Below are 25254 nucleotides of genomic sequence, written 5' to 3' on the forward strand. Positions count from 1 at the left end.
AAGCTCTTATATGACAAGAGGCTATTCTTTGCAGTTGGTTTATGGAACGTTTTAGTTTCGACCTGTCCATTTTTTATGAAGATCGTCAGGTCCAAAAAATCTATGCTGGTGTTATCCGATGTGAAGGCAAATTTCAGCCATTTGTCTCTTATGTTCAGCCAATCAATAAATAGGTTTAGATCTTTGTCATTCTTCCAAATCATCAAGATGTCATCTATGTATCGCTTCCAGTATAATATACTGGAAGTGAAAGGATTTGTGTCAGTGAGCACATTGCTAGTTTCAAAATTGCTGACATACAGGCCTGCTACTGAAGGGGCAAAGGCACTCCCCATGGAAGTGCCATGGCTTTGTAAGAAGAGACTCCCATCAAATTCGAAAAAACTTTCAGTCAGTGCCAACTGACAACACTCTAGTACAAAATGTCGCGGTGTCCGGTAATTCCACTCTTCCATAAATAATACATCTTCTAGCATTTGTAATGTTTCTTTTTGCAGTACACTGGTGTAGAGTGATTCTACATCTAAACCAACCAGTAACATTGTCTCTTGATCGAAAGGCATATCCGACACTTGATTAAGGAGATCCCGAGTGTCCTTCGGTTCTCTTGTGATTAAGTATTCTGCTTCCTTTTTTGAAATCCAAGCATTTGTTTCTGCTTCATAGACCATCATGGCAATGGAGTTCTGTAGTCTTGGTGTAGGGTCAGAAACAATTTTTTTGTAAAACCTTTCATCAGCGAGGAGGGCTAGACACTGTTGTTTATACCCTTCCTTTCCTAGGATCACTATGCCCCCGCCGAAGACTCAGTTTTTCTATTCCTTACCAAAAATACATAAAAATAGATCCCCACCACCGGGACGTCCTATAGTCTCGGGAATAGGTTCAATATTAGAACCTCTGTCAAAGTTCGCAGATCAGTTCTTAAAACCTTTGGTTCCAAAAACACCAACTTACTTAAAGGACACTCGGGATCTCCTTAATCAAGTGTCGGATATGCCTTTCGATCAAGAGACAATGTTACTGGTTGGTTTAGATGTAGAATCACCTCTTAGGGATAACCTGCCCTACAGCCAATTTTTGAGGCTGAAAAAAAATTGCAGTCAGGAAATTGATTACAGAAAACAAACACAAGAACTAAGTAAAAAACAACAAAGTCGGGATTAAAAGCAGTCAACAATATCTAAATGCCGCAAGAGGGCAAAAAATCAACCGAGGGAATGCCTTCTTGAGACAAATGTGAAGGAACCCATACAAGATTTAGTGACATGTGTCACAACATACTACCCAGCAACATACAATGTACAGAAAATAATTAATAAGAACTTGCGAATATTAGCAACTGGCAATTTCAATTGGCCAAAACCCAGATTCGCACACAGACAAACGCGGCACCTGAAAGACATACTTGTGCATACACGTCCAAAGAAACATCACACAAGTGGACAAGTAAGTGATATCGAGATGGCCCCAGTGACAGGACACTACCCATGCGGGACCTGTATAAGACTCTACAACTGACGGAATCATTAACGTGGACTCAAAGACAGCATACGAACTGCAACTCGACGCACGTTATCTATATGATAACATGTCCCTATGGGAAGAAATACATAGGAATGACCTGCAGAAAAGTAAAATTAAGAATAGGGGAACAAAAAGTAATATTAAACTGAAGAAGAACACAACAAAACTTTGTACCCATTTTGTCGAATCCGGCCACAATGCAGAAGAACTTAAGTGGACTGTGATCGAAATGTTGAAAGAGAAAACCACCAATGCAGAAAAGACTTTGTATGAAAAGGAACAAAGATTGGTGGACAGACTGAAAACCCACCAATTTGACCTTAACGACAACATTCCGTGGCATCAGTTTGCATAACCACATAGCAATCATTATGATCACCAGTCATTTCATTGGTAATGAACACTATATGTATGCCATGGAAAGAGCTTGTATATAAAGACATTGAATACCATTGCTAGTCCTATCTCTATATCTATGATGAGAATTATGCTTTGCAAAAACGTTAACATACAGGGAACCCGGATAAATGATCAAAAGCACTTATGTAACATTACGGAGTGCTTTTTAACAGAGAAAACAGCTCCTGAAGTAAAATATGAATTTAGCTAACCTTCGCCGTCATGACGGATATAGACTAGAAAATATCGAGAAAACCTACTAATGAAGATAGTATATGTTTGGAGTGCGTTAAAATAATGAGATACTTGGAAGTTTAATAATATTGGCATTAACGCTTAACTACATAAAAATAGACGTAATCTGTCCCCTTTCTATTACTAACATCATGAAGACTCAAAAGCAGGATGATGACTACGATTCCGCGTCCAGGGGCAGAGCCAGCACTAGACGCGGAATTCGCCTTTCCTTGCGGGTGAGAATGGCGGCATTGAGACTACACGGACATCGTGGCGTCCATATGGTAACGTTAATGGAAGTTTGTTTCTTGCCTCCTCTTCTCGCAGCCTGGAACCTTGAGTCCAGCTCCCCAGAGGACAAGTAAAATTCACGCTACTAAGGTAACAAATTGAACGGGTTTTCAAGGGGCACGAAGTAAAGTGCACTAACGCTTTCTTGATAGACAACGCACTAACGAATAATCTATTGTGGTAACAACCGATATATATTTTTGTGTGTGAAAATGAAAGGTGCAATTTAAATGTTAAGGAACAATAACAATGGGGTTCTTCTCGTCTTGTTAACAAACAGCCCCGTAACACAGACTCTCCGTACTCTAATGGTTACGTTGTAAGAGTATCAACATTAAAGTCGCGCTTGAAATAGGTTAATGAAACAGAGACCTTATGTGAAAGCGGCCTAACATAAAGTAGCTCGATAAGAACATGTAATTATGGGCAAAGACGATATGTGATGAAAAATCAATTTGATGACAATAGAGGGGGTGACAACATTAGAAACCACTATCCCCCCACTTCGCCTTTTCTAGTAAATATCTGCCAAATGTAGTGTTTGATCTCGCTCTTGAAAGCTCCTTTTGTGACTTGCCATGATGGTCCCCATAGAGACTAAAAATGTGAATAAAATACGCATAAATTAATGCTTAATCTTCTAGAAAGGAAGATATATAAAATATGCTACGGTATACCCCCGCTATTGAGAAAATATTTTACATCTGATTTTCATTACAGGTGAATCGAACAATTTTGAACCAAAGTGGGTAACAAAAAAGGCCACTGAATACTACACAAAAGGTGTGAGTAGAATTTTATTGTGTTTTGTCTGTCCTGACGAATGCTCCATAGACCCGGCTGGGCAATAAGGAGCAGAAACATGTTGACTTTGTGAGTGAAGTGATATGCGAAGATCCAGTAACTTGATCTAAGAGCATACCCATCTATTTTAATAACAGACCGCATCCTATTATAATTGAAGTAGTTTTTGGATGTAGGTGTTTTTTAAGTACAACCTTCACTGTGGGGGTATCTGCGCACATCTCTGGACACTACTACGCCACACCAGAGGTTGCCTCAGGCTTGAGGCTGGCATATAGCACGCTAGATGACCCAATGATAAGTGCCACAATGCTTATGTGGGGTGGAAAAACGATATAAACCGCAACAAAAACTAACGTAGCGTTTATGAGGGTTATCTAAGAAACCTAATGTAACGTAGTTACAAGTGTCCTGTCCTGCATTTGATTTAGATATCTAACCTGGGGAACTGATTGGACACCAATTCCTCCTCCCTATCTTTGATCAGAAGTACATGTGCAATAGTCAAGGATCTGGGATAGACACTCTTTAAACCAATATTCCAAGAGCTAAACATCCGCTCCTGTAGGCAAGCTGTGACCTGCTGGATGGACTTTTTGAGAGTGATGGGGTGAAAGCTCCCAATCCCTTACTCACCAAAAAATGAGCACGTAGTTTTCTCGTCTTCTTGCCCTAGACAGGGGGTGCAACCCCTAACCCCCTGAGGTAAGTATGAAGCAACAGGTTTGTCAGGGCAGGATACTTTTCATCTATGATTTATCCTGGAAAAAATTCCAATTGTGCATGCGGAGTGTTTTGAAGGTTTATTCGCACTCTGTTCACCAGAGTGGGTGAGCAGAAAAAAACAGCCAACACGTGTTTCACCCCTTACATGGCCATCCGGCCCGGGGCTTCCTCAGGGCGTTTGACGTAGATTACGGTCTGTCAACGTCGTATTAATTATGCGGTTCTGATGGATTTTCTAGTCAGGGCATAATGCCGGTTGTGCCTCTGTATTCCGGTCTCGTCCGCCGTGAACAGAGTGCAAATAAACCTTAAAACACTCCGCATGCACAATTGGCTTTTTTTCCAGGATTTTTCATGTAGGAGGCCCTGACAAACCTGTTACCTGCTGGATGGGGGTCATCTGACAAATTGATATGTTGAGGGGTAAAATTCTTCTTACGAATAAGCGACCTCCTCCGAAAAGCAGACTTACAACAGCAACTGGCAAATTAAATGGACAGTTTTATGAACTATAATGAAAGGAATAAATGAATGATGTGAAAACCTGGGATGTGTGATTGTATCACTAGCAAGCATGTAAATGTAAATGAGAAACAGTTAAGGGTCAGCTAAACATCCTTTAACTTTCGGAAAAGTAGATTTTATACAGTGAACAAAGTAAATATTTGGTATACACTGCACTTGAAGGTTTTGAATAACCAACAAGGTTCTTTGACTTGAGTCGACATCAGAAGATGTTTCTGAGGCTGCGTAGCATGAGTGAGTGGGAGGAGCCGACTGCGCTCACCTGTGCCGCCATGTTGAGTTTGTATTCTAAGACGATTCCCTGGAGACATTTCTACCAATTTTTTGGGTGGGATTAATCTTTCGTTCCCAGGAGTTGTAAGCTGCCTGAAGTAAACATGATGGGGGGGGGGGGGGGGGGGGGCAGATCTCACTTACCTGCTGTGGCAGACATGGAGGCGCAGTACCCATCTGCCCCCGCTTCACAGGTGCTCTGAGTGTCGCAGCTCACACTGGTGGCAGCACACGAAAAGCACTTCAAGGAGTGGGCTGAAGAAGGAAAGAAACCAAACATAAGTGACATATGCAGAAGTGCTGAGCTCCCACAGTGCCTTCTAAGCGTGGATGGATGCATCTGTTCATGGTTTGACACTGTATTCAGACAAGATAGCTTTGCCTAATTGCAAAAATCTAACAACAATATTACATTTGCTTCCTTTTTTTAAAAAAACAGTTTGTTTTTCCTAGCAGATTTACGGCTCATTCCAGATCACTGCTGTCTGTTCATTTTTCAGGCCGGTGATGTTTTTCTGGTTCAGGATCTACCCTCCTCTTACCCATCGTTTCTCCCCCATCCGCAATGCCTTCTTTAGTGTTTCTTTTTAGATTTTCCTTTCTTGCTTCCAGTCTTATTTTTTACTCTTCCATTCGTTCCTTCCTTCGTTCTGCCTTACATATTAATGAAAGAGAACCGACTTCAGGTGCCCATTATGAGTTTACCAGAATTTGGTGTCGAGTTTTGTCTCCAAAATGGAAAATGACTGCCCACCCCATGAACACCGGCCCCCACGGAGGATATATTCCCTCATGCGGGGGGCGCACCCTCCGATATCTTCAGCTTGCTCTCAGCAGCTTGGAAGTCTCAGCAGGGGGTACTTCAGTCAGGGGTGCAGGGCTGGGGCTAGGTCTGGGGGCAGGAGGGGCAGAGAGTAGCATGATAAGGCCAGGGCTCTAGCTTCAGGAGATTTGTGGAGTCAGGGGTGGAGGCCTTGGGCCTGGAGGGGCAGAGAGTGGCATAGCAAGGGACCTAGGTTCAGGGGGGCCATGGAGACTGGAGTGGAGGGCTGGGACTGGAGGGGCAGAGAGTGGCATGGCAAGGGACCTAGGTTCAGGGGGGCCATGGAGACTGGAGTGGAGGGCTGGGACTGGAGGGGCAGAGAGTGGCATGGCAAGGGACCTAGCTTCAGGGGGGTCATAGAGACAGGAGTGGAGGGCTGGGACTGGAGGGGCAGAGGCAGAGCTGGGCAGAGCGTGTCTTCAACTCCTTGCTGTGATGTGGTGGAGGAGGGAGGAGACATACAGCCCCCCACCCCAATGCACTGTGCAAACCCTGCGGCTGTTTCAGTATCTAAGTGGACGATGGCAGGGCTGGGAGGGTTCATGGACCCAGGCAGGCCCAGCTCCTGGCCAGGACCTCTGGCTGTATCTAGGTGATGGGGGCATGGAGCTGTTTGTGACCCTTGTGGGGAGGGGATGGGCGGTGGGTGCCCTTTTCACCCTGGGCTCTGCGTGTAGCCGGGTGTGTCCTGACCCTGCTTTGCTGCTATGAACCGGGCCCTGGCTGAGGACAGCATTGTATGGTCCCCCAGGCGTACTGCAGCGGTGGGGCCGGGACCGGTTTTGCTTTTGCCCACATCCTTTACCCAGGCACAGTACTTGCACATTTGGGATTACTGGGCCACGAAATTGGGTTACTTTTTGAGTTCACTTTGAAGAACAACTTCTTTTCCTGCATCCCACATAACAGAGCCAGGTCTTGAGTCCAAGAGACCCCACCAGTTTCACACGATTTTGGTCTTCACAAAGATAGTTCAGGGGCTGAAAGAGCAAACATCTCTGTGTGAAACTCCAAAGAAAAAAGCGCAAGAACTGGTGCGTAAACACCAACTTCAACACAGTCCCTCCTTGATAAGTCTGTTCTAGAGTTAGCAGGATACCCATTAATGATTTTTCTGGGATGAGCCAGAATGAGGTTCTTAAATGGCCCCTGTGATGAGGGCCCCAGAGTTGTACCACAGATGGGCCCTCGAGGGCAGCTGTGGTCAGCTCTTTTCCGAAGTGGCCTTTACAGCTCCATGGAGCAGAGTGGTCTCATCTGGGCCACCTGATCTTCGGCTGCAGCTCACACTGACTCACACCTTCAATTTATTGCTTGCACAGGAAACACAGACGCGCCAATGTTGCCTATTTTTTATAATATTTTCGGGATTTGATAGTTTCTTTGTCCTTGATCTAGTAAATGGAGTTGCAATGGGTTCTCTGCAGTTTGAGAGAGTACATTAATCTCCTGTGGACTTTCATGTAGTGGAGCCTTGACCGGCTCTGGTGATTCCATCTCCTGGCCAGAGATGTTTTGGGGCATGACCACTGGCGGGAAGAAACTCAAGAGACATGGACGAAAACCAGGAAGTGATCTGACCAATATAGAGACACCCTGTAGAGGAACCTATAAGCTCATGTGTGGAAAGTCTAAGTACAGCTCATATGTGACGCTGCCCTGTAGTAGCAAGGTGAACAACCACACCCAAGAAGGGTCACTCACTCAGTTAGACAGAGCGCAGTGGACAGAGAGTCAGATAGTCAGATAGTCTTTAAGATAAGCCGCAAAAAGACATCAAGGATGCCAAAGGTGAGCACTAGTGAGACTTAGTGAATGCACCCCCTCCCCGGTGCTGAGACTGAGTGTCTGCTCTGTCCAGTCTACACCAGTGCGTCTGTGGGAGATGGGCTCCACACAGCCCACAAAATATCATCTATAGATGTTCAGCTCTGTGCAGCCCCACACAAGATCATCTATAGATGATCAGCTCTGTATTGCCCAATACAAGATCATCTATAGATGTTCAGCTCTGTATTGCCCAATAAAAGATCATCTATAGATGTTCAGCTCTGTACAGCCCAATACAAGATCATCTATAGATGTTCAGCTCTGTACAGCCCAATACAAGATCATCTATAGGTGTTCAGCTCTGTACAGCCCAATACAAGATCATCTATAGATGTTCAGCTCTGTACAGCCCAATACAAGATCATCTATAGATGTTCAGCTCTGTACAGTCCCACACAAGATCATCTATAGATGTACAGCTCTGTACAGTCCCACACAAGATCATCTATAGGTGTTCAGCTCTATACAGCCCCGGACAAGATCATCTATAGATGTTCAGCTGTATACAGCCCCAAACAAGATCATCCACAAGTGTTCAACTCTGCTGACTCCCACACAAGATCATCTATAGATGTTTATCTCTGTACAGCCTAATACAAGATCATCTATAGATGTTCAGCTCTATAAAGCCTCAGAGAAGATCATCTACAAGTGATGCACTCTGCACAGTCCAACACAAGAACAACTATAGATGTTCAGCTCTGTACATCCCAATACAAGATCATCTATAGATGTTCGGCTCTATACAGCCACAAAGAAGATCATCTACAAGTGATCCACTCTGCTGAGTCCCACACAAGATCATCTCTAGATGTTCAGCTATGTACAGCCCCTCACAATATCATCTATAGATGTTCAGCTCCGTACAGCCTCACACAAGATCATCTATAAATGTTCAGCTCTATACAGCCACAGAGAATATCCTCTACAAGTGATCCATTCAGCATAGTCCCACACAATATCATCTATAGGTGTTCAGCTCAATACAGCCCCACACAAGATCATCTATAGATGTTCAACTCTGTACAGCCCCACACAAGATCATCTATAGGTGTTCAGTTTTATACAGCCACTGTGAAGATGATGTACAGGTGATCCACTCTTTACAGTCCCACACAAGATCATCTATAGGTGTTCAGCTCTATACAGCCCCAGACAAGATAATCTATAGATGTTCAGCTGTATACAGCCCCAGAAAAGATCATCCACATGTGTTCAACTCTGCTGAGTCCCACACAATATCATCTATAGATGTTCAGCTCTGTACAGCCCCAGACAAGATCATCTATAGATGTTCAACTTTGTGCAGCTCCACACAAGATCATCTATAAGTGTTCAGCTTTATACAGCCCCAGAGAAGATCATATACAATTGATCCACTCTGCTGACTCCCACACGTAATCATTTTTAGATGTTCAGCTCTGTACAGCCCCACACAAGATCATCTATAGATGTTCAGTTCTGTACAGCGTGTGAACAACAGAAGGGGACAGAAAAAAGGACAATATTTATTGGGGTCCAGTGTACCTGTCCTAAGAACATGTAACAAAAAAGTTGTACAAAGTTCCCCTTGGGAATAATACCAATTTTGTAATGGAGTCTCTCTCTCTGAATTGACTTGTGGGATCGACAGTCAGGGAACCAGGCAGGTCCCTTGTCAGAACTAGGAAACCTCACACAATTAATAAGCTGGATGACATGTTTCATTCAGCCCTATGGTTGTCTTGTCTCATCATCGGCTTCCTGCTCCAACGTCAAGCTGGCGCTGCAATGCCTGACGGGTAACAGCGGGTGTTACACTTTTGTGGAGATCTTTTGTTCCTTGCCGTGGTTTGAGAGCGTGTGAGGGACCTAGGAAAGTGAAGTAGTGAGGAAGGTGTGTTAAAAAAGGTTGGTTAATTCACTAAGTGACCTTTATTCGTGTGGTTAACCGCCTTATTAAAAAGTGAAATGAGGGGTACCGAGAACCAAAGTGAAATTAGTATGGCCTCATTCAACCCTCATATGTGGTCAACATGTTTCATGCCCTAAAGGCAATTCTTCAGGACCGGATAGTGCTCATAAACTAGTCAGGGGCCCAAGATGGGCTAAAAGTATATGCAGTATACAACCTGGTGGGTCTATAACCAGAGCAGGCTGGTGGTCCTGCAACAGAGTCAGACCTAGGGGTATAAAAGAAAGTTATATTCACAAAATAGTACACGCTGTCAGGATTCATCGAGTAGCCACTGTAGTTTCCTCAAGACAGTTATCCAAATCCCTGTCATGGCCCCGCTCTACACGAGCTAATGTGTGGTTCCCTTGCTCCTCTGGTAAACTGAGAAATTCCGGAGGTAATCCGAGTCATTGAACTAGAGAACTGATAAGATTGTATATAGTTCCCCTCCCTAAGATGGCCGCTCAATGTCCCATTTAGAGGAATCGATAGGTGCGCCCTCTAGTGGGCTTCTGGAAGGCGCACGCTTCTAACTGCGCACTTCAACGAAGATTCTGTTCGAGAAGCTTTTCCTTGCCGCTGCTCCGCGTCAACTATTCATGACGGGAGAATTACAGCAATCATAGCAGATAGTCAGTGAGTCATAGTAATTGGGTTTACAGAGACTTTTGTAAGATAAATTCCTATCGTGCGCTCTCACAGCTCCGAGAGGCACCTCAGTCCTGACGAAGTTTCCGGCCGCTGTCCAAGAGCGGTGACAACTGTCAACCAGATCTCATAGCTGTTTCCCTGAGAAGACGTGTTTCCTAGAAGCCTCGACAAGACTCGTCAAAGTTGAGTATCCAACAGAAGAGATTCCAGAACTCTACAAGTAAGGTGTTATATCTCTCGTCAAGCCAGCAAGTACAAGAACTATATTGTTCAGCATTAGTATCTTCCCCCGGACATTCCCCCTTGCGTTTTTCCTTTCCTTTCCTCCCCCTTGTACCTTCCCGTATCCTTTTTGCGTGCTACGGAAAGTCTGTTGAACTCGTTCTTGTACAACTGTCAAGAAGAACATCTCTTCATAGAACCCCGAGACCAAGTCTGGCAAAAGGCTTCACAGGTACTAGTTCAGTCAGAGGGAGAGTGAGAGAGTGTGGGAGGAATTATCTGGGTAGAGATCTTAATGTTCGCATATGTCTTCACTGCAGGAAGCTCAGCCAGATAACAATACACATTATAGAAGAGAGGCAAATACCTGGGCAGAAACTGGTAGGACAAGTTTTGTTTACCTTTTAAGAACAGTCTGCGTAGTGAAGGAAGGTTTGTGGTATATTCTCTGCTTCTTTCCCTTCTGTGTATTAGGCACCTTCAGAGTCGACGGCAAGAAATATAGCAGTTACTAGAAGAAAAGGGTGCCAGTCGAAGTACAGGTATTCTCTTCTCTGTCCACTTCCCCTTTCCCTGCTGCTGGTGGTCTTGCTCTTGAAGCGAGGGTACCGGTGGAAGGGTGATCGGGACATTCGTCAGTACTGCCCCTGCGAAGCGTTGGAGCACCAGGACATCGTGACGGATTGAAGTGCCCACGTATTTTTTCTTCGCCCGGGCAGTATGGCTGAGGGAATGGACTTGAAGGAATTAGGTGCAATCTTAGTGGGTATTCAAAGAGATTTGGGAGCAGTTCGGGACGAAAACCAAAGTTTAAAATTAGAGTTAGTGGCTTCCCGTCAAGAGACAAGGCTGTTAGCACAAAAGGTAGATGGGTTAGCCATGGGAAATCCAGTGCAGAGTTCTGCTGTTCCAGTCACTAGTGGTGTTACTGCGGATCCCAAATCTGTAGCTCAAGTAATTCATTCGGTATCACCGCTGATTCCGTTGGCGACTCCTGAAAGGTTTTCTGGAGATCCTCAAAAGGCCCAATATTTTTTGACTCAATGTTCCCTCCACTTCATGTGCCGCCCCACTCTGTTTCCGGATGCTCAATCTCGAGTAGCATTTATCCTGTCATATTTGAGTGGAGATGCTGCCAATTGGGCCATGCCTTTGGATCAGATAAAGGAAGCTCAAATTTTCACCAAGCTGGATTTGCGAGGAGCTTATCACTTGGTTCGCATGAAGGAAGGGCATGAGTGGAAGAACCAAGTTTGGTCTTTTTGAATATTGTGTCATGCCATTTGGCCTTTGTAATGCTCCTGCAGTGTTCCAACATTTCATCAACGACCTCATGAGTGATTTAATTGATAAGATTGCTATCATCTACCTGGATGATATTTTGATTTACTCTCAGAACACTCAGGAACACACTCAGCATGTACGAATGGTTCTAGAACGATTGCAAGCTAATCAACTTTTTGTTAAGTTGGAAAAGTGTGTTTTTCATGTGTCTCAAGTGGTATTTTTGGGATTCGTTATCTCACCTCAGGGAGTTACAATGGATCCAGGAAAAGTAAAAGCAGTGGAAGATTGGCCTGCCCCCAAGAACGTGAAAGAAATTCAAAGATTTCTGGGCTTTGCCAATTTCTATCGGCGATTTATTCAGGGATTTTCTCAACTGATAACTCCCATCACTGTTCTCTTGAAGAAAGGAGTTAAATTCGAATGGACTGATGATTCAAATTCCGCCTTTTTGAGTTTGAAGAAACAATTCATTTCTGCCCGACCTGGCTTCGAGGTAATTACCTGCAAGTCGAACAAGTAAGGGTCAGGCACCCTGGTCGGGGACAAGAAGGTATGTAGGGCCGACCAGCAGCCCATATGGAGTCCTGTCCCACCAGACTGCAATGCTCAGTAAGGCATACCGCTCGCCATGAGTCGCGACGCCGCCTGCAGGTACCGCACCAAACACCAGGACCGTAGTCCACCTCAGTTAGGGACCATCGGTATCGGGGGGACCCGCACCATCGAGATTGGAACACATATGTGTGATGGATTCCACCCCCCGGGGGGGGAAAGGAAGGGAAGGGTAGGTTAAAATATCCACTCGATGGTGTACAGGGCCAGCAGGTGACCTGTCACATGGTGGTAGCGCGAGCCCCCTAACAAACAGCGCCAGCAGACCAGACGAGGGCAGTCTCCAGTGACCGCAGGTTGACGGAAGACCGAGACCCATATGGCCTCGCTGGGGGGTCCGTCGGAAGTCAAAACAGGAGTAAAGTTGTAGACACACGGGCTTACCTTGATAGCGCGAGGCCAGAGCCATTCAGAACCTACCCCCACACTCCGGCGTGTAACGACACGCAGAACAGCTGGTGGTGTTACGGCGAACCTGCCGCCATTAAGTAAGGAGCGTTCCATTACCGGTGGAGGGATTGTGGGGGCGTGTCCCAGGTGACGTCTGTGTGCGACGCAGCCAATCAGGTACCTCAAGTGTTACGGAACGGGAATGATGCGCCATGTTGGAAAGGGGCTTGTGATCTCTTGTTTTTTTGGAAACGGAGAGCCCATTCAAGCGCGTCGGACTTCTAAGATCGCAATGTGCCAGTCCCTCCCAGAAAGAACAAGAAAGGATATTAAGGACCATACTCAAAGTTTTAAATAGATGCAAAGGGACCAAATGACGTCTATGTGTGGCGCGGCCAATCCAGTGCTTCTGGTGTTTGGACACGGGACTAGCGTGATTCGTTATGATATTGTGCCCATAGTGCGCGCCATGTTGGAAGGGGGTATGAAGTCTAGTGTTTTCTTATTGTTTTGGTGGAAACGGGGCGACCCTTTGAGTGTGTGGGACTTCTCGAATTGCAGTATACTCAATCACAACCCAATCAGAACAGGGGGGAATGCTAGAGGACAATCATAATAGTTATCTGGGTAGCAGATTCCAAGGGACCGAGTCATTAAGCCCACAGATGTCTAATTGCAGACGGTGTACCCACCTCTGTTCAATTCTGTGTAGGGCTTGCTGACTAATGGAGGGGTGCCATTCTAAGACGACCCATTTCATGCTCTCGGCTGAGTGTCCAGTCTGTTTGCAATGTTCGTATAACCGTGTGTGTGTCTTGGCATAGCGGATATTGCTGTTATGTTCAATTATGCGCACTTTCACTGTGCGCATCGTCATTCCTATGTAGTTAGGACCGCAAGGGCATGTGAGCATGTATATACATCTTCTACTGTTGCAGTTAGTGTGCCTGTTTAAGTGCCAGGTAAATGTATCTGATAGCATGATATCTTTGCCTTGTGTGGACTGAGGGCAGACGACGCAGCTACCACAGCGGAAGTGACCTACGACTGGTGGTAAATCCCAAAGTGTGTTTTGAGGGAGAGTGCTCGTATTCTTAGGTCGAGTATGGATCAGAGTATCCTTCAGGTTGGCTGTTCTTTTGAAGGCAAAGCGTGGACGTGGGATATCTAGTCCTGCTGAATTAATAATCCCCCAGTGGGTGTTTACCGTTTTTTTAATGAAAGTGGAATTTTTAGTGTAAGATGTTACACATGTAATGACATCCTCTGTAGCTTTTGTATGTGTCTCCAGAAGGGCTTCTCTGTTATTGTTGAGTGCTCTTTTGACTGATTGTTTGAGGAGTCTCGTCGGGTAGCCCCTCTCCTGGAGCTTATGTTGTAGGGTGGAAGCCTCTCGTTTATAGTCCATTACTGAAGTGCAGTTTCTGCGGATTCGCAGGAATTGACCGAACGGCAGGTTCTCCCTCAATGCCCTGGTGTGATGGCTGTTGTAAAGGAGGAGACTGTTTCTGTCGGTCTCTTTCCTGTAGAGAGTGGTGGTGATCTCTGTAGGGTCCAACCTAATGGTCAGGTCCAGGAAAAGTAGTGATTTTTCAGATATGGTGCCTGTGAATTTGAGAAATTAGTTCTGGAGGTTAATCCATGTGCAGAAGGCCTCGCAACTGGCCCGGTCACCTTTCCAAAAAATCAAAATATCGTCGATGTAGCGACGCCATAGGGTCAAGTGTTCAAGAAACGGGTTATTATCAGGGGAGTAGATGAAGTTCTCCTCAAAAGTGGCCATGTATATACAGGCCAAACTTGGCGCAAAAGTTGAACCCATAGACGTGCCACGGATCTGGTGGTACAACTGTGACTCGTATCTGAAAAAGTTTTCCGTCAGAGCTATGTTTGCCAATGGCATGATGAACGAGATGGGGGTGGGGGATTTCCAATCCTCCGACCTCAAAGCAGACTCTACTGCCTCTAAAGTTGCTTGTTGGGGGATGTTCGTATATAGGGCTTCCACGTCCAATGTCAATAGGAGATCGACATTTTCCCTACCATCCATGCCATCAATCAAACGCAGGACATCTCTAGTGTCCTGAAGAAAAGATGGAATTTTCTTAACTATAGGTTGTAGAAATTCGTCACAAAATTGGGACAGTGGTTCCCGTAGGGAACCTATTCCGGAAACGATGGGTCTACCTGGCACAGGGGTGACCCCCTTGTGAATTTTTGGTAGCGTGTAGAAATAGGGCGTTACTGGTTCAGTGGTGATAAGGAATTCTGCTTCCTTCTTGGTTAGCTCATGGCGAGCGGTATGCCTTACTGAGCATTGCAGTCTGGTGGGACAGGACTCCATATGGGCTGCTGGTCGGCCCTACATACCTTCCTGTCCCCGACCAGGGTGCCTGACCCCTTACTTGTTCGAATTGCAGGTAATTACCTCGAAGCCCAGGTCCCACAAGAACAAGCTGCGTGGACTCACTTATGGATTGCTAGAGTAAGACACCATCCCTGCTATCTATTAGTCTAATTCAATCCTATTCAATTACTTTCCCCACCCTACACTGGGTGAGAATGGCCCCTCATCAACGCTATACTAACCAACAAAGTCTGTGGTATCATAAGGAAACAGACCTCTAGTCAGAGTTAGCAACCAAAACTATTTGGTCGTCATATACTTAATAAGCAAATTGAGTCTCCCTCTCTCTCTCTCTCCCCCTCACGGGTTCACCTCTAGGCCTCTGAGCACCTGGATGATCACTGATGCCCGGGTGATATGCCTAGACTTTGGAAGGTTGTGACATGCAAGAAATTAGCGTGTACTATTTTGTGAATATAACTTTCTTTTATACCCCTAGGTCTGACTCTGTTGCAGGACCACCAGCCTGCTCTGGTTATAGACCCACCAGGTTGTATACTGCATACACTTTTAGCCCATCTTGGGCCCCTGACTAGTTTATGAGCACTATATGGTCCTGAAGAATTGCCTTTAGGGCATAAAACATGTTGACCACATATGAGGGTTGAATGAGGCCATACTAATTTCACTTTGGTTCTCGGTACCCCTCATTTCACTTTTTAATAAGGCGGTTAACCACACGAATAAAGGTCACTTAGTGGATTAACCAACCTTTTTTAACACACCTTGCTCACTACTTCACTTTCCTAGGTCCCTCACACGCTCTCAAACCACGGCAAGGAACAAAAGATCTCCACAAAAGTGTAACACCCTCTGTTACCCGTCAGGCATTGCAGCGCCAGCTTGACGTTGGAGCAGGAAGCCGATGATGAGACAAGACAACCATAGGGCTGAATGAAACATGTCATCCAGCTTATTAGTTGTGTGAGGTTTCCTAGTTCCGACAAGGGACCTGCCTGGTTCCCTGACTGTCGATCCCACAAGTCAATTCAGAGAGAGAGACTCCGTTACAAAATTGGTATTATTCCCAGGGGAACTTTATACAACTTTTTTGTTACAGTTCTGTACAGCCCCACACAAAATCATCTATATATATGTTCAGCTCTATACAGCCCCAGAGAATATCATATGCAAGTGATCCACTCTGCACCGTCCCACACAAGATCATCTATAGATGTTCAGCTCTATACAGCCCCACACAAGATCATCTATAGATGTTCAGCTCTCTACAGCCACGGAGAAGATCATCTACAAGTGATCCACTCTGCACAGTTGCACACAAGATCATTTATAGATGTTCAGCTCTGTACAGCCCCAGACAAGATCATCCATAGATGTTCAGCGCTGTGCAGCCCCACTCAAGATCATCTATAGACATTCAGCTTTATACAGCCCCAGAGAAGATCATATACAAGTGATCCACTCTGCTGACTCCCACACAAGATCATTTATAGATGTTCAGCTCTGTACATCCCCACACAAGATCATCTATAGATGTTCAGCTCTATGCAGCCACATAGAAGATCATCTACAAGTGATCCACTCTGCACAGTCCCACACAAGAGCATCTATAGGTGTTCAGCGCTATACAGCCCCATACAAGATCATCTATAGGTGTTCAGCTGTATAGAGCCCCAGAGAAGATCATCAACAAGTGTTCAACTCTGCTGAGTCCCACACAAGATCATCTATAGGTGTACAGCTTTATACAGCCCCAGAGAAGATCATATACAAGTGATCCACTCTGCTGACTCCCACACAAGATCATTTATAGATGTTCAGCTCTGTACAGCCCCACACAAGATCATCCTTTGATGTTCAGCTCTGTACAGCCCCACACAAGATCATCCTTTGATGTTCAGCTCTGTACAGCCCCACACAAGATCATCTATAGATGTTCAGCTCTGTACAGCCCCACACAAGATCATCTATAGATGTTTAGCTCTATACAGCAACAAAGAAGATCATCTACAAGTGATCCACTCTGCTGACTCCCACACAAGATCATTTATAGATGTTCAGCTCTGTACAGCCCCCCACAAGATCATCCTTTGATGTTCAGCTCTGTACAGCCCCACACAAGATCATCCTTTGATGTTCAGCTCTGTACAGCCCCACACAAGATCATCTATAGATGTTCAGCTCTGTACAGCCCCATACAGGATCATCTATAGATGTTTAGCTCTATACAGCAACAAAGAAGATCATCTACAAGTGATCCATTCTGCACAGCCCCACACAAGATTATCAATAGTTGTTCAGCTCTGTACATCCCCACAAAAGATCATCTATAGATGTTCAGCTCTATACAGCCCCACACAAGATCATTTATAAGTGTTTAGCTCTATACAGCCCCAGACAAGATCATCTGTAGATGTTAAGCTGTATACAGCCCCAGAGAAGATTATCCACAAGTGATCCACTATTCTGAGTCTCACACAAGATCATCTATAGATATTCAGCTATGTACAGCCCCAGACAAGATTATCTATAGATGTTAATTTCTGTACAGCCCCACACAAGATCATCTATAGTTGTTCAGCTCTACTCCGCTCCAGACAAGTTAAGATCATCGCTGCGTAGCCCCATACACGATCATCTGTACGTGACACGCTCTACACACCCCTACAGAATTTCATCTACAGGTGATGAGCTCTGCATAGCCACACACAAGATAATCTACAAATGATGAGATCTGCACAGCCCCACTCAAGATCATCTACAGGTGATGATCTCAGCATAGCTCCACACAAGATCATCTAAAGGTGATGAGCTCGGCATGTGGAAAGTGAGCCCATAATTCTATCGATGCCCAGGCTGCTGGCGCAAACCGCCTCTTAGTTCCCATGTTGAATAATTACCAAATAAAGAGACGGGCGCTGGGAGCAGGAATCAAGAACAGAGTTTTAATTCTCATGAGGAGAGCCAGTCATTTCGGACACGAAACACAGTGTCTTTCGGGAGGTGCTCTAACAAGTGAGCTGAGACTCTTGCTTTTATACCTTACAAAACATTTGATGGTACAATCAGGACAGTATGACGCAAAAGAAAGACATCCCTATAATGCTCGTGGTGATCCTACTCCACATACGTTCACAATGGGGACCCTTGACCTGCTGATAAGAGGGGAGGGCAATCACGCAGCTGAGTGTTTCGTAGGATGTGTACGCCTGATCATGGCCCAGGGGGTGGGGTGGCTAGGCATACAATAAGGGCAGTAAATGGTATCTCCTGGCTTAGGCGATGGCCTCGGACATGTGTGGTCAGCCGGACTCGGGGGAAGGGGTCATCAAAGGAGTGGTATTCATGCCGCGTGGACAATCGAGCGCTGCAGGAAGGCTTGTCAACAGAGGGGCATTCATGGAAGGGAAGGAGGTGTTGGTCAGGCGCGGCCGTGACTCCCAAGGACAGGGTTTTGCAGAAGAAGAAGGTTTATGACTTGCCCATGTGAGGAGAGGGAGGGGGTCAGGGTGCGCGCAGGGTCAGAGTCGCACAGAGAGAGAGAGAGAGATCCTATGACCTGTACATGGGAGAACAGGGGCAGTCAGATACAGCTGGGGGGCTATGTCAGCTGAGGCGAAGGATGCTTCTTCGAGAGGGAAATGGGGAATGCCTGGGTCAAGCAGGAGGGTTGCTTTTTACATCAGGGTCGCGCAAAGGGAAAGGGTTTCATGGTCTATACATGAGAGAGGGGGTGCAAGATACGCGCAGGAGGGAAGCCGGGGATTCCAATGGGTAAAAAGGGCCATGGTGCCTAGAATGGCTGTACATATGCATAGGGGTACGGGCTCTTACTGGCAGGGTGATACGGTCAATAATTTACAGTATCCATGGTGCCCACAGGGAGAGGAGTGGGAGAAGAAGGGGAATGAATGCTGTCTATGTACATCAATTTTTTTTAACTTTCACAGTCGCCCCTTTTTACATAACAGTAGTCATTCTTGCAACTGACGGGTTTACAGGTCTGCAGGCATCGTTGATGAATTAGCATTTTGTTAGTACTATCATGTGGCGTACAATCATAGACAGTTTAAGGTGATGGGCAGAATGCAGTACATAGGGAATTACATTTTCGTTGTGTTCCTGACAATTAAACGCACTACATAGCATAAATCTTTCTGACTTAAAAATGTGACCAATGAACAGTTTTGAGTTGAGAGCGGAATTCAGTTCAATACACAAGATCTCTTCGTCACAGTGTCTTTTTATCAGCGAGCCATCACTGGTAGGCTCTAATCCGGGTACTTTCGTTGGCGCTGTTGAGCACCGGCGGTGGAGCTATGGGTCCAGCTCGGTTCTATCCTTACGCGTTGCAGGGTGCGGTCAGTCCTCTGCTGTTAGACCACAGTCCTGTTCCCTAAACAATCCGTTTGGCGGCGCCTTATGCTCGGCACCTATAGTTCTATGGCAACACCCTATTCCCATATGAATGCAGTTCTTTCCCTTGGCAAAAAGTCACGTGGGAAAGAGGGTGAATGTGGTTCAAATAGTCGATAGGAGAGAGTGAGAGAGCGGAGTTGGGTCAGAGTTCCTGGGACACACAAAAGGGACCAAGGGAGCAAAGGATAACAAGCAGGCAGGCCCATCAGTCGGGCCCAAAGAAGGCGGACGGAGACTCCAGGCACACGTGGGTTAGCAGTCGGAGGGCTTCAAGGCGGCCCGTCATTTTTCATTTTCCATGTTGAAATTGCGGTCTCGTCCCGTGTCTCGTTGCTCTGCAGCTCCACCTTTGGTCGATGTCATACGTGTCCCAAGATCTGCAGTCAGGCTGTACGTCACATCTGACCCATCTCCTTCGGTGATCGTGAATCTTTGAATAGGTACAAGACAATGTTTTAGAGAAATGGCAGAAGAAGATATCTACGCATATGAATTCCTCCCTCAATTCTACGCATTTGAGAGTGTATGCTCATCGGTCACAGTCAGAGGTCTATTACCAAGCAGTGCATGTGTCAGCATTCCTACTGAGTTTATGGCAGGTTTATTCATAATTCAAGTGAGGACAAGATAATATTTCCATCAACTGTGCATTACATCATTTTCAACATTAGCGGAGCATTTCCCTTCAGGACTGGCTAACCTTTTCAAACAGGGCGGGGGCGCTATCGTCGAGAGTCGGGCAAAACAAGGGTTTCTCGGGGGTCAACAGCTATTCATGGTCATTATGTTTATATCCGGGACAGCAGCTGGGGGCTATCAAATGGGGAGGGTATACTTCGGGCGCTCGCGCTTGGGTGCGAAGGGGGTGGGGCAATCTGGGCATTGGGTGTCAATCTAGACGTTGGCGTTCGCCTCTGAAGAACAGACATAAGGTGCCATTGACATACAGTTCCCCTATGAATAGCCAGATTTGGGGGACTTTAGTCGTCTTACCTGTCCTTTCCTTCTCAGCCAATTCAAGTTCATTCATTTTGCAGAAAGGAGAGGCAGTAACATGGCGAGATACAGTCATTTTAGTTTCGGTCAATTTCGCTGAACACCTTCGCGTTCAATATGTATCAAATCAGACTGGTACCGGTGGGGTACAGTTTTACCAAAAAGAGGGAGAGAAAATAGGGAGACTCTCATAGAGAGTGAGAGTCGTCCGCAATCTAAACGAGCCATTCGGTACACGTATGACATAGAGAGAGAGAGATATAAGGGGGTGGCGAGAGAGAGAGAGATAGAGAGAGACGTGTACGAAAATAGGTATTTAGTGCGCTCACAACACAGAACAGCAAAGGTCAGGTAACATGCAAATACAGACAGAGGGAAGACATAAATCCGTACATTACACACACACAAACTCAGACAGGGAAGACAGCACATGCATTACACATATATAAGACATTCACGACAGGACAGGAAACAACAGATGGCCAACAAAATTCATATTATATCCTACGTATCTCTACTATCTTATTTATCTATGTGCTTAGCTCTTTCTACCCTTCCCTCCTTTTCCTTCTCGCCAGTTATGTCGGCCAGCGTTCCCAATTGTCAATACTTACACCTCAGTCGTTGGTCGGCCAGAAATTAGCCTGGGCGCGCTATTTACCCATGGTTGGATTTTAAACCATTTTTCAGTTCCTTCCTTTGGTGGGAAGTTCTCCGGGCTGAGGCAACGGCAGGTATTGATCGGGAGAACAGTCGGACAGCTTGGCTACATCTATAAGAGTGCGAAAAAAGGGGGCAGTGCATTTTGAACACCGGCAACATTTCTAACTTCCCAGACGGGTGGTGCCGTGATAACCCTTACCCGTACAAAAAAATTTTTTTTTCTTTCTTTGTCCTCTCCCTACCTAGTCAAAACGTCCAGTTACATTATTTTACGCGTCGTTTCTAATCAATTTTTCGTCATTCAGTACCTGTCTAGTTTCTATGTCAGTCCATCCTCTCAGTTGCTATGTTCTAAGGAGGAACAGTCATGTTTAAGTCTACGTCTTTTTAAAAAAAAACTTTTATTTGTCATAAGGACCATACTCATATTCCCTTCTTCCCCTTCTCATCGGCGGTTCGGTCATCATCCTTCCATACATCAGCCAAGGTTCCGACGTGACCTGCAGAAGGGAGGAGAAAGAAGGGGTGAGGGGGGCAATATTCAAACCTTATCAGCATGCAGTAATCCGGAAATGTTTTTACCTACCACATACTCGACCTATCTCCACGTAGTGCATTTCTCTACCATCACGGCGTTTAAGCCCAGAGGGACCAGAAATGTCAGACAGATAATCATTGACGATCTGTGTATCTACATGAGTTACTTGGTCGCAACCCCTTTTGATCGGGTACAAGGGTGGCGATCAGGTGGCATTTCTGTGGTGTCGTTTTAGGGCTTCTAAAGCACTTTTCCGGCTGCCTGTGACACATAGCGCAGCTGCTAAATATCGGGTTCTTTTTAACCTTTAACCTTCATCATACTTTCTCGTTGCTCACAGTAGTAATACGTTCAAAACTCATTAATGCAACCGCTACAACTATGCTTTCGTTTTCAAAATACTTTTAATAAAAAGTGTTGACGTATAAATACAGGCCTACAACCCAGTGGACTGGCCACGGAGCAGATTGGAACTGTACATAGGAAGAACAAAGCTGGTGGCAGTTCATTGCATAAAGTGCGGTAGTGCAATAAAATCGTATTAAACTCCCCTACAGAGAAAACATGATGCATGTCAGTAATTCATCTTTAATAAATTCATAAATTCATTATCCAATGTTCATTCATTACCTAAATTACACCAGTTCATTTTCCAACTCATAATCAGTACCCATCCTAAGTCAATTCGTTGTCCAAGCACATACTCAATATCCTTCATATCTACTTTCATTATCCAAAATGTCATATATATATATATCTCAGGGCAAAAAGCTCGCGTAATCAGGGTGCAACAAAGTTCATTAAAAACGTCTCATTTTGTGTCGGCGCCATTTTGGGTGGGGTCAGGCAAGTTCCAGCACAGTCAGAGTGTCTCTAGTCTCGCATGGTTGGCCCAGAACTTTCCGTTGGCAGTTCAAAAAGTCTTGTGCTATGTGGGTAACAGTCTAACAAATGGACCATAAGTCAAAAGAGTGGGAAGGGCGGCAAAAATTTTCCTACCGGGTCATCCTGGTGTTCCTCCGGAACTGAACAAGCCTGTGCCGTGGCGGCATTTTAGCTATTTCCGATCCGAGGCTGGTGCCGGCAGGAGTAGCACCGATGTCGTGGTTCCCAGCGAAGGGGGCGGGGGCACCCATGCAGGGGGTCGGGGGCCCCCCGGCTCTTATAGAATCTTCAAGGTCGAGGAGAGGCGATATGGAGCGAGTGCCCGTCCTGGGCAGAAGACCGCTTTTTGATGTTGACCCTCTTTAAGCAAAGAGTGTTGGGGTGTCGCTGGAAGCCTCCACCTGGAGGGAGGTGGGGGAGGGTCGTTCGCGCCGCCTCCCCCTTCCAGCGACCCCGCGCCGTTCCTCGGCTCCGTCGCTTCGATATTGGCCGTGCCAGCCATTGAAGATGGGGGGGTGGTCGGCGGCTGAGGCAAGACAGCCCCCCCCCTCCCTTTTTGACATGTGGCGGGACTACCTCCAACTCTCCAGGGAGCTTGAAATGTGGCGGGACTACCTGTACCTATGCAGGCGATGGCATGCGGCGAATTTGGCATGTGGCGGGACTACTTGATTTGCCGCCGTTCTCGCCTTGGCTTCGGCCTTCGACGAAAGCCGGATCGGGTGAGAGAGAGGGGTGGTCGGTGGCCGAGGCAAGACAGCCCCCTCTCTCCCCGCGGCCTGCAGGGCGGCAGAAGAGAAAAGATGGAGAGGTCCTTGTCATCCTTTGGACCGCCTGCCCAACATCATCTCCTCCTGACCGTGGCCAGGCGAGTCCCTCGTGCCTCGAGGCCTCGCCTTCCGGATGGGCGTAACCGCGGACCTGTTGCACTTCGGGAGCTTCCGGAATGGGGGTAGGTACCTATTGAGTTGTTTCTATTTCATGTGACCGTTATTTGGGCGGGGCGGGAAATGAGGCAGACATGTTGGGAGCAGGAACAGGCAGTGAAGCCTAGCTACCTCGTGGCTATTTTTGCTGTTAAACCTTTTCGCCATTTTACATTTCTTATTACGAACTATTTCTAATGTTTCTTATTTTTGGTGAAGTCAAAAGCTCATCAGGGGGTTACTGACTTAGCCTGATTTCCTTTTATTTTTCTTTCTCTTCCTTAGCGTGTTTCAAGCTAAAGCTTTCTGTTAGTAGGGAACGGTGATCACTTCATATTTTTATGTGTCCTTTTCACTAGGGGGTACTTCTGGACGGACCAGGCGAGTTCCCTCCAATAAATGGTCCGGGGTGGAACGAGATTATCGATCAAAAGGGGAACATATATTCCTTCATTAGGGTATCATCCTGGACAGACCGAGCGATGTACTTCCACTTACTAGGGTAGCCTCCTGGACGGACCAGTCGGTCTATTTCTACTAAATGGCCCATGAGTAGAGAGCATATGTCCTCCATAAGGGTAGTCTCCTGGGCAGACCATGCGAGCTACCCCCCAATAACCAACCAGTGGGGAGTGGGTAGGACTGACGAATTCACAAAGGGGCATAACCTACCCTTTTCTACTTGCAAAGACTAGACAGAATATTTCTATTTCACGTTGTTTGCAAATAGAAAATACCTCAAACGAAACAATTCCTGGGACAACAATGTCCAGGCAACCAACCAATCAATGGGGAGAAAAACAGGCATGACGGATTACAACGGGGACAAATGTCTGCATTACTTGCCCTTCGCTATCCATAAAGGGAACAGAATATTCCTATTCGTCTCTGTTTGTGGACAGGGAAGATCTCAAAGAGCAACAATCGATTATTAATCGACTTCAAACAATTCAGTGGGGAGAAAAGTAGGCATGACGGATTACAACGGGGACAAAAGTCTGCATTACCTACCCTTCTCTATCTGCAAAGAGGGACGACGTTCCTATTCGCCGCTGTTTGCAAACAGAGAATGTCTCGTTCTCTAGAAGAGAACCAATATGTCAAGTAGCCCTCAAAGCTAAATGAACCAATACCAACCAATACAATATCAGTATACAAATACCGATTTCAATACAATCAATCAATCAATCAGGTGGATAGAACCACCCTACCAATCAGGCGTAAAAACACCCTACTTAATCTTACCCGGACCGGACCATACGGACAGTTCTTCGTCTTCTTCCTCCAGCGCCTGATTGTTCTCTTACTCCATGTAGCATTCCTGTGGGATTCCAGTCAGGACAATAGGTCGCTCAAGAGAGGTCCTTTTAGAATTGGTGAAGTTCTGTCGATCGGCAGCCGGGCTAGGGCCCTCTCAAGGCAGGTATACTCCGATCATTTTAGACGTTCACTTCTTCGTCTGGATCTCTCTTACCGAACCCTATGTCACTGATGGACCCCGCGTTGGGACGCCAATTGTGGAAAGTGAGCCCATAATTCTATCGATGCCCAGGCTGCTGGCGCAAACCGCCTCTTAGTTCCCATGTTGAATAATTACCAAATAAAGAGACGGGCGCTGGAAGCAGGAATCAAGAACAGAGTTTTAATTCTCATGAGGAGAGCCAGTCATTTCGGACACGAAACACAGTGTCTTTCGGGAGGTGCTCTAACAAGTGAGCTGAGACTCTTGCTTTCATACCTTACAAAACATTTGATGGTACAATCAGGACAGTATGACGCAAAAGAAAGACATCCCTATAATCCTCGTGGTGATCCTACTCCACATACGTTCACAATGGGGACCCTTGACCTGCTGATAAGAGGGGAGGGCAATCACGCAGCTGAGTGTTTCGTAGGATGTGTACGCCTGATCATGGCCCAGGGGGT

General features: G+C 46.1%; 1 protein-coding gene across 1 annotated transcript in view; it reads right to left on the reverse strand.

Annotated features, from left to right (window-relative positions):
- LOC147666434 (uncharacterized) overlaps positions 1–25254 on the reverse strand; it is a 75920-nt gene that overhangs the window by 48131 nt on the left and 2535 nt on the right. Inside the window, exon 2 of the mRNA XM_086949066.1 lies at positions 4927–5139. Within this exon, the coding sequence (XP_086805192.1) occupies positions 4927–5139 (213 nt within the window). The remainder of the gene's footprint in view (positions 1–4926; positions 5140–25254) is intronic.

This window comes from Lissotriton vulgaris, unplaced genomic scaffold, assembly GCF_964263255.1.
Source record: "Lissotriton vulgaris unplaced genomic scaffold, aLisVul1.2 SCAFFOLD_3885, whole genome shotgun sequence".
Classification (NCBI taxonomy): Eukaryota; Metazoa; Chordata; class Amphibia; order Caudata; family Salamandridae; genus Lissotriton; species Lissotriton vulgaris.